Here is a 10,451-nt window from a genome sequence, read left to right on the forward strand (position 1 = left end):
GGCAGAAGGGTTACACATAAGCAAATTATGAGAGATTCTTGCTTAGGTGATTAACAATAATCTCTTTTAGCTATTTTAGTTTCAATTCTTGGGGAAACAAACTCCCAACCTTGGCTGATCTATGGGTCCCTGTCTCAGTGGCCATCAGGGTCTGAGCCCCAGGAACAGGGATGCTGAGATACAGTGTGGCCAGGATGTAAACAGCCTTCACTGCTCTGCGTCCACAGGAAAAGGTCACTGTTTGGACCCACTGGGCACAGAGCTGAGTGGGGACAGATGCTGGAGACAGTGCTGGGGACAAGGAGCTGAGCTGCTCCCTGTCTGGCCATGTGCCTGGCTCCGGCCTACTGAGAACCAGGTTTTGGGGGCTCACACGCAGCTGGAGCACCTGGATTCTGCCTGGGAGGCTCGTTAACCCCTGCAGCAATTAACCCCCACCTAAGGTTAATGAGCCTGGCACTTTGCTCCCTACAGCTAGAGCTCGAGAACAGGAAATTCTCAGGGAGATGAGGGATTCACAATAAACATTTTATTAGGAATTTATTTGGGAAAATCAAAATCCAATTAGGTAAAAACTTTAGCAAGACATAAACATTCCTCCGAAACTTGCGTTTCCAGAAGCAGGAACATAGAACTGGAAGGGGGCTTCTGTGTCATTCGATCCAGTCTCAGCTATTGCAGAAAACCAAAAAAACAGGACTCCACCTCTCCCCTGCCCCATCCAGAAACAAAGCGAAAAGCCCTCCCAGGGCAGGCAGCTCAGGAATAAGCCCAGTATGTGACAATGTGAGCTGACCCCCTCCCTAGAAACAGATGAAACCCTTCCCTTCAGCTCAGTAAATGCCCTCCACTCATGAGACAGCTGGAGTGGGATGGGAGAGGATCAGATAATCATGAAACACAGTAACAATGACACACCCCTTCCCTTGGCATCTCCATCCTCCTGAGCCTCTGAACACGGTAATTAGTGATGACTCCCTGGGATGGTGTGTGACTTATCCCCTTTGCACAGATGGAAGAGACACACGCAGAGAAAGGAGGGAAAGCGACTAGGATGAGGTAACACTAGCAGAGCTGGTTATTGAGCCCAGCAGTCACCCCCACGCTGCTCTAACCACTAGATCACACTCCCCTCTTGGAGCTAGGAACTAAACCCAGGACTCCTGAGGCCCAATTCCCCCTGGTCTCACTACTACACCATATTGTCCTCTCAAGAACAGGGCAATCCCCCATCTCTCTGGGAATCTCCCCCATGAATTCCCCAGTCTCCAGCCCCAGCCCCTGCATTTACAGAGTCCATCCTCTCACTTCAGATCAGCAGCTCTTGTTGCTTTATACTATGGCCCCGCAGGGCCCCCCACTCTTTCCCTGAAAAACTTAAAACTCTCCTTTGCTGTGTGGCCTGCAAAAAAACCTGACAGTGGTTAGGGTGCTGGTATGTTGAGCATGCTACTGTCTCTCCACTTAGATTGTAAACTCTTTGGGGCAGGGACTGGCTTTTCATTCCATGTTTGCACAGTGCCTGGTACAGAGGGATCCTGGGCCATGGTTAGGGCACTGTGATAACACTAATAATTAATAATAAAACCTTCCCCTGCCCTCACCCCCACCCTGAGAGGCCTTGGGAGCTGCAGAGACAACATGGACACAAAGTGCAATGGGGCATCTTCACCTCTTCTCTGACCTGGCAAGTGTGTGTAACCCTGCAGAAATGTCTCCTCACTAATTTAAACACCTGCTCCCTCCAGACCTTGAAATGACCCTTCTCCCCAGTACCCAGTGCTCCCTCCTCCGGCCACACTGAAACCCAAAATATCCACTCGCCTGGCCCCCCTCTACCTAGACCATCCTGAAACGAAGCACGTTTGTAAGTTGCGTCAGCAGGGCACAGAATCATTACATTCAGGGAGAGCTCCTGCCACCTTCTCTGTGGCATGTCTAGTGGGACATTAGAGAGACCTTCCACTTGCAGCCTTCCCCACAGAACGGACATTTATAGAGTCTCCCTTGTGTGGATTCTCTGATGAGCAATAAGGGTGGAGCTCAGCAGGAAACTTATCCCGCACTCAGGGCAGTTATAGGGCGGGTTTCCTGGTGTGGACTCTCTGGTGTTTAATCAGGCTGGAGCTCTGGCTGAAGCTTTCTCCACACTCAGGGCATTTATAGGGTCTTTCTCCCGTGTGAATCCTCTTGTGCTTAGTAAGGTCTGAGCCCTCACTGAAGCTCTTCCCACAGTCCAGGCATTCATAGGGTCTCTCTCCCGTGTGGATTCTTTGGTGGGAAACAAGGTGGGAGCTCCGAGTGAACCCCTTCCCACACTTGGGGCATTTATAGGGTCTCTCTCCCGTGTGGATCCTCTGGTGGGCAATAAGATTGGAGCTCACGCTGAAGCTTTTCTCACAGTTGGGGCATGTCCAGGGCCTCTGCCCAGTGTGGGTTCTCTGGTGCACAATAAGGTTGGAGCTGGCAGTGAAGCTTTTCCCACACTCGGGACATTTGTAGGGTCTCTCTCCCGTGTGCAGTCTCCGGTGTGAAATAATAGAGGAGAAAGTGGCAAACTGTTTCCCACAGTCGGGGCAGCCATAGGGTCTCTCTCCTGTGTGGGTTCTCTGGTGCTTTGTCAGGTCGGCACCCTGAGTGAACCCCTTCCCACAGTCCAGGCAGTCGTAGGGCCTCTCTCCCGTGTGGATCCTGTGATGCACAATAAGGTGTGAGTTGCGAGTGAAGCTCCTCCCGCACTCAGGACATTCATACGGTTTCTCTTTAGTGCGGGTTCTAAGCTGGAGCATGGTTTCACTGCGGTCCTTCAAACCTCTCTGAGTGGAGGTACCCCGTCTCTTCATTGGGGGGTTCCCTGCTGCCTCTCTGGCCCGCACCGACCCTTGAAGGCTGCTCTCTGCTCGCCCCTGAGGGAAATGTTCCCTTTGGATGGTCCCGGTGCCGTCCCATGTAGTTCCACTTGCTCGAGGATTTCCTGCTTAGGATTCGTCTCCTCGTTTTCACTCACCATCCCATCACCTGCCGGGATAGAGGGAGTATCCAGACAGGAGTCATCCCCTGTGCCAGGGAAGAGGCAACCTCAGAAAGGGGACTGGGAAAGCGGGGAGGGGAGACAAAATAATTACTGGGAAGATTGAAAACTCAGGAGCCCAAACTCCCACCAGCGCTTCCCCAGAGAAGAGGGGACCAATTCTGCTGCCACGCCCCATCCGAACATGCATGAGAAGGGGGCAATTGCTAAGAGGCAAGAGCAATGAGTGACAGCTCCCATGAGGATCTGACTCCGGCTGGGCACAGTCGTGACCTGGGTGAGATGCAGCAGAGCTGGGAGACCTCACGGGGCCTCGGCAGCAATCCCAGCTGTTTATGTCGATGGTGGATGGTTTCCATGGCCATGTAGCCAATTCCTCACCTGTATGAACATTTCTCAGGGTCCTTCTTTCCTCAGAGCCTTGGGAGATCCAGGACACGGCTCTTCTCCTTGTTCCAGCCGGGAGATCATGTCAGGACTGAAAACTGGAAGACCTGCTCAGAGGAAGTAAAATAGGTGAGCCCAAGGGTTTATTATTATCATTATTCATGTTTGTTACTTTGTGCCAAAGGGCCAGGCAAGAGTGGGGCCTCAAACACAGAGCAGTAGTTGACCCCTGCCCCAAAGAGCTAACAATTTAGTCATTGCGAGACAGAGTTGATGCGGGGTGGGTGCCTTCGTATAAGCCAAACGGAGGAGGAAATGTTCCTGAAGGCCCTCTGGGGCGGTCAGGTGGTTCCTGGGAGGCGTGTGGTGCCCCCTGCAGGAGATTCAGGGGTTTTCATGCACTGGGGAATTTTATGACTCAGTCACAGTGTAGTTGCGCAACTTCATCCCCCTTTCTAGCCCTGCTGAGACCAGAGCCCTCTCTGAGATCAAGGACAGTCCTGGCAAGGGAGGGACACGCAAAATCTCTCTGTCACTGCACGCCCACATGTAAAGATGCAGCGAGGTACCTCCATCCTCTCCCTTGGAAGCTCTGGGGATGGAGATGAAGCCCGTAGCCTCTCCACTATGTCTCCAAATCTCCTCTCCCATGGGTGGGGGTGTGGAGGGGACAGTCGCTCACACGGGGGCTCAAGGGGCAATGGAGCTGAAATCTGAAGGACCCAGAAAGAACCCGGAGCAGAAGCTGCCCTGGGTGTGACAGCGGGGACTGGAATCCTTAACCAGCAAGGTCACGGCCTCACAATTCTCCTGCCCGACATCCCTGTCGAGGGTCACTGGCTGAGGTCCAGCACAGCCCACTGCCCCTCAGTGAAATGCACAACCGGCCCCTGGAACAGAGACATTCCCCCACTCAGAAACTGCTGCCGCAGCCACAATCACAGCAGCACCGTCAGGGGCAGGGCTGGGGGTCGCGCGGCCCACCGAGAGCAGAGAACTTTCCTGGGGTGATTCCCAAAAGCTTTAACTTAAAACAATCTGCATCTGCAGAGAAACCAGGACACCCTCAGCTGCCAGCAGGCTCCCAATATTTAGCTCAGTGTTTCCCACCATCTCGCAATTCCCAGCACAGAGCTCGCCCGTTTTCCCTTTTCCAACTCGTGTGTCATTTCCTGTTACTCTCACTGGGGGGGGGGAGGGAGTCAAACTGCCCTTATTCCAAACAGCCACCGTCTCCCTGCAGCTCTGGTGTGTGGAGGCACAGCTGCCCCTGCACTAGTAAAGATGGCAACCCAGTCCCATTGTTTTCAGTGAGACTGAAGCCACGTTTTCCCTGGGGAATATGGCTGCGGGTTTCGACTGGATGGGAAACTCTGAGAAACAACGGAAATGTGGGGGCAGAAGCAGACTGAAGGAGGCAGGAGGACATGGGGGGCAGGAGTGACGTTGAGGAGGTGGCAGGGAGGCTGAGGGGTGCAATGGAATATGGGGCAGAAATTAGATAGAGGAGCAGAGAAATGGGAGAGAAGGTTACTGGAGGGGACGGGGAGGATGGAGGCTGTGGAGGGTCAGGGGCCTGTGGGGAGCAGAAGGGAGGGCAGAGGGAGGTGTGGGGGCAGGAGGCTGTGGGGGGCAGGTGAATAGGGAGTGCAGGGCCAATATAGGGTGGCAGATATGGGATGTAGGGGACTGTAAAGGGAAAGGCCTAAAGGGACAGGTGGCCAGAGGAGACAGTGGGGAGTGTGGGGCAGGAGAGTGGCTGTGGTAGAGAGGAGGCAGAATAGTGACAGGGGAGGGGGGTCAATGGGCAGAGTCCCTCCGAGAGCAGGGGACTGAGAGGCTACATTTTTGCATGTGCACTGCTGCAGCTGAGTTTTGTCACTGTGATGTGGTGCATGTTTTTTTCCTCCTGCTAACGATAGCTCATCTCAATTGATTAGACTCTGCCTGTTGGTATGCATACTTCCACCTTTTCATGTTCTCTGTATGTATAAATATCCCCTGTCTGTGTGTTCCATTCTATGCGTCCGAAGAAGTGAGCTGCAGCTCACGAAAGCTCATGCTTAAATAAATTTGTTAGTCTTTAAGGTGCCACAAGTACTCCTGTTTTTTTTACACTGGGAATAGGTTCCCACATGCACACACTGGGAGCAGGTGCACGTACACACACACTGGGAGCAGGTGCACACACACACACACACATACTCTGGGACTAAGCAGCCTCTCCGCAAAAGTCAGAAGGGAAATAAAATTGCCACAAATGCTGGGGGGGGTTAAGGACTTGTGGTTTTCAAGCCCATCTCCTGACCCTCTGGAGGGATTTGTGGCTTTGAGTGCTGCTGTCTGGCACTAGGCTTCGGATACCAGCCCACTGAGGGGGTTGTTTCCTCACACGGGGGGATTTCCATCCCCCTCCTGCTGGGTCTTACCCTGAGGTTCAGGCCCCACACTGAAGAAGGGGAAATGGCTAAGAGTAGGGTAATATCTCTTTAAAAAATTGTGAGCCCTCTAGTAGTGCGCACCCTGTTCTCCATTGCAGGGTATGCCTACCCAAGCTGGAAATTACACCTCCAGCTGCAGTGCAAGCAGACACTAAGAGTACGTCTACGCTACCCGCTGGATCGGCGGGTAGTGATCAATCTATCGGGGATCGATTTGTCGTGTTTAATCTAAAATTGATCCCGATAGCTCTGCCGTCGACTCCAGAACTGCACCATGGTGAGAGGCAGAAGTGGAGTTGACGGGGGAGCGGCAGCGGTCGATTTGCCACCGTTCTCACGGCCAGGTAAATCGACCTAAGATATGCCGACTTCAGCTATGCTATTCGCTATTCGCATAGCTGAAGTTGCGTATCTTAGGTCGACCTCCCCCCAGTGTAGACCTAGCCCAAGATTACAGAAACCAGACCAGGCAGCAGTGCCCTTGTAGCTTGGCCTTGTGCGTTAGGGTTATTTGGAACCCAGCTGTGATTTCTCCATATTGTGTTTGTTGGGTAAAAAGCAAAAGACCCAACAGGTTTTTCCTTTCCCCTTCTCTTCTCCTCCTGTATTACTGTCCCTCTCTCACATCCAGACGAACCCCCCACCCCACAGCTCCCCAACAGCCATCTCCCTTCCCCAGCCACTGGGAGGACAGGATGGTCTGGAGCAGAGGTCCCCAGACTATGGTATGTGACTCCCAGGCACAGCAAGAGCTTGATGTTCTATCCACACGTTTGAGAGGGGACGTGAACCACTCAAGTCTGGGAGCCGCTGAGCTGCAGTGAACCATAGACATTATTCTGCAGCCTGTCAAGGAGGGAGAAGGGGGGGGGGGGCTTTAGGACATTTCATTCCCCAATTCGCCACAGGCTCTTTTCCTGCATACAGATGTTCTAGACACCGTGATGCTGAAAACACTCAGGGTATGGCTACATTTGCAGATGTAGAGTGCTTTGAGTTAAACCAGCCTTCGTAGAGCGCAATAGGGAAAGCGCTGCAGTCTGTCCGCACTGACAGCTTCAAGTGCACTGGTGTGGCCACATTTGTGGCACTTGCAGCAGCATTGGGAGCGGTGCATTATGGGCAACTATCCCAGCATGCAAGTGGCTGCAATGTGCTTTTCAAATGGGGTGAGGTGGAGTGTGACAGGGCGTGTGTTGTGTGTTATGTGGGGGGAGAGAGAGTGGGTTTTGGCGGGGCTGAGAGCATGTCAGCATGCTGTCTAGTAAGTTCAGACAGCAGCAGACCCCCTCTCCCTCCTGCCTCTCTCCCTCATACACAGCATTCCACAGTAATGGTTGCTTTGTCTCGGAGCAGATAAGCAGTGGGCTGTCAGAAACGGAACTTTCAACGGGCATTTCCGCATTCCTGCGTCCAATTCCAAACAATGACATGAGTGGCCACTTGACATAAGGGGATTATGGGATGTTTCCAGAGGCTGATCAGAGTGCAGAAAAGCAACACCTCATTCACACTGGCGCTGCGGTGCTCCAGCAGGGGCGCAGCAAACATTATTCCTCTCGCCAAGGTGGAGTACCAGCAGCGCTGTAGCTGCGGTGTCAGAGCACTCTACGTGCCTTGCCAGTGTGGACGGGGAGTGAGCCAGGGCATCCAGGGCTCCTTTATTGCACTGTAACTCACAAGTGTAGCCAAGCTCTCGGTCGCTTCATTCCAGACCAGACCCAGCTCCTGCCACCCAGACTAAACCCACCGAGACAGGTTTACACCCCCCACCAACAGAGTCTCTGAACCTAACGCTGGAAAAGAGCAAAAACAAAGGAGCCACTTTGGGAGAATCCCCCTGACTTTGTCCCTGAGGGCAGCACATTCCCCCCCCAGCAGCACAGCAACGAGGCAGAGGAAGAAGCTGGCTTTTCCTCTCTCTGCTCCTCATGTCGTTCCCAGGAAAGTCAATCTGCCCAGGAGTTGCTGATTCTTGAACTAACAGACCTTTTCCACCGAGCGTCTGGAGTTAAGCTATTTTACAAAAACAAACCAATTTCGAAAATATGCTTAAACTGACTGAACAAAAAGCACATTCCTCTCTCAATCCGCCATTTATACTGTAAGGTCACTGACATAAAAAAACTCCTGATTTCATGTGCTAGATTCCTTGGATGTAACAAAGCTACTAGTTCTCCAGTTCCCCACAGATTCTTTTGGGAAAATTAGGGCTAAAGCCATATTTTGTCATTTTAAAAGGAATAAAATACCTCCCAGGCCTTGACTGAGCACAAAGGAGCAAAAATGGTCACAAAACCAATGATCTGATCTTTTTCAGGTCACCTTTAAAAATACTGGATACATCATCTCACCTTTTCATCCATAAATCACACCTTTGTACCACTAGTTAATCACACTAATGAAGACAATGCTGATGGGATGGGCAAAGTGCTCACACAAGGGTGTGAAATATAATAGATTGAGGGCAGAAAGTGACCATTGTGATCATCTAATCTGAATTCCTGCATAAAACAGACCAGAAAATATCCCTGCATGAAGCCCGTAACGTCTCATTGAGCTAGAGCAAATCTTTTAGGAAGATTCCATTCCTGATTTAAACCCTTCCACTGATGGACAATCCAATCTACCCCATTTTGGATTAAATTTGATGGGCATTTTCTCCCCAGCAAAACATTACTTATTTTAAGACTGCTTTGAAGTCTTGGGGATGTTCAGAGATTTATTATTTTAAAAGACAAACAGCTGAACATTAAGAATTCCCCCTCTGTAGGTGGCTATAGCTCTTGGAAAGGAAAAGTCATTTACATTCAGACAGGCACAAACACTGAGGGTCCAGATCCCTCCACAGGATCTCTGGGATCACTTACAGGAAGCCTCATAGTATTTACAAGGATTCATAGATTCCAAGGCCACAAGAGATCACTGTGATCATCTCATCTGATCCCCTTATAACAAACCAGTCCAGAGAAAACCCTCAAAATAATTCCTAAAGCAGATCATTTAGAAAAGAACATCCAGTCTTGATATAAAAATTGTAAGGGATGGAGAATCCACCATGACCCTGGGTAAATTGTTCCAATGGTTAATTACTCACACCATCAAAAATGTACACCTTATATACTGTGCCAATTTGTCTAGCTTCAACTTCTGGCCGTTGGACCATGCTGTATATTTTTCTGCTAGACTGAAGAGCCCATTATCAAATATTTATTCCCCATGTAGGTACTTATACACTGTGATCAAGTCACCCCTTAACATCCCCTTTGTTAAGCTAAATAGACTGAGATCCTTGAGTCTGTCACTCTCAGGCAAGTTTTCGAATCCTTGTGGCTCTTCTCTGACCCCTCTTCGATTTATCACCATCCTTCTTGAATTGTGAGCACCAAAACCGGGCACAGATTCCAGCAGTGGTCACACCAGGACCAAATACAGAGGTAAAGTAATCTCTCTACTGATATTCAAGATTCTCCTGTGTATACAGCCCAGAACTGCATTAGCCTTTTTGGTCACAGTGTTGCACTGGGACCTCGTATTCAGCTGATTATCCCGTTCAACCCCCAAATCTTTGTCAGCATCACTGCTTCCCAGGCTAGAGCCCCCCCAGCCTGTAAGTGTGGCCTGCATTCTTTGAAGGGGGGTTGTGTGGAATTGATCATAGAGACACGCCCAGCCCAAGTCCTTTTAGCTCTGATGCATCCGATGGAGCAAACAGGTCCCTGTCAGCACTCAGATATGGGGGAGATGTATCCACTGGGAGGACCCATGGCTAATTTGGGGGGAGGAGGGGTCAGTAATGGTGGAAGAGTTTAATACGGAGAATTAACACACAGCCCCCATTCTTCTGTCTCCTCTGTGCTGCCTCTCCTCTCCCTGTAACCTCCCTCACTGGGCAGAGCTGGTTAAATCTACCACCTTGCACTGTCTCTCCCACTCTGCCTTATCACCCCCCCACACACCTTCCCTTCCTGACTCCATCCCCAGAATGCAAAGGGAAACCCTCCCAGGGCCTGTTCAGGATCCCCTCTGCCCCTGGTACCACATCCCAGCTCCCTCCTGCAGGGACCTCAACAAGGGAGCAGATTCCCAAGAGATCTGAGGTTCCTGGGGCTGTTTGTGCAGAGTCACTTTCCTGCCCATCCCCAGCCCTTCCCCCCAGTTCTCTCTGTTACCTGGAGCCTCTGGCTCAGGTATTAATGTCGGGGCTGCCCTAGGAGGCTGGTTCCCACTGGAGAAGGTCACATCCCAGCTGGGCACAGAGGGGACTTTAATGAAGGTCTGTCCCCAGCACAGACTCCAGGGCTCCGGGGATCACATTCACAATGGAGCCAGCAGCAGCAGTGTCTAACCCAGGAAGCTCAACCTCCCATATCCTGAGCAGAGAAATCAGAGACAAATGCTGCCAGGGGGCTAGATCTAAAGAAACCCTTCTGATGCTACAACACCGCCCCTCTCCCCCAGACACTGAAATGCAGCACGGGAGTCTTGGGGCTGGATCAAACAAAAAACAGAGGCTGGAGACCAACATTCAACCCACCAATCAAGGGATGCACTGTGTTCCCAGCCAGCCAGCCTCAGATCTAGCCTGGGCC

General features: G+C 51.4%; 1 protein-coding gene across 3 annotated transcripts; it reads right to left on the reverse strand.

Moving 5' to 3' along the window:
* Positions 1-628: 628 nt before the first annotated feature.
* LOC120394572 (zinc finger protein 239-like) lies at positions 629-10,172 on the reverse strand. Of its 3 annotated transcripts, none has more exons than XM_039518800.1 (3): positions 10,032-10,172; positions 3,413-3,525; positions 629-3,018 (listed from the first exon to the last, which is right to left on the reverse strand). In XM_039518800.1, exon 3 carries the CDS (start codon positions 2,841-2,843, stop codon positions 2,076-2,078), a length of 768 nt encoding a protein of 255 aa, XP_039374734.1. In that variant the 5' UTR covers positions 2,844-3,018; positions 3,413-3,525; positions 10,032-10,172; the 3' UTR covers positions 629-2,075. The 3 variants fall into 3 exon arrangements, with proteins under 3 accessions (XP_039374734.1, XP_039374732.1, XP_039374733.1); XM_039518798.1 differs by having other exon boundaries at positions 629-3,091; XM_039518799.1 differs by lacking the exon at positions 10,032-10,172 and having other exon boundaries at positions 629-3,091; positions 3,413-4,396.
* Positions 10,173-10,451: the final 279 nt, after the last annotated feature.

Source organism: Mauremys reevesii, unplaced genomic scaffold (genome assembly GCF_016161935.1).
Source record: "Mauremys reevesii isolate NIE-2019 unplaced genomic scaffold, ASM1616193v1 Contig67, whole genome shotgun sequence".
Classification (NCBI taxonomy): Eukaryota; Metazoa; Chordata; order Testudines; family Geoemydidae; genus Mauremys; species Mauremys reevesii.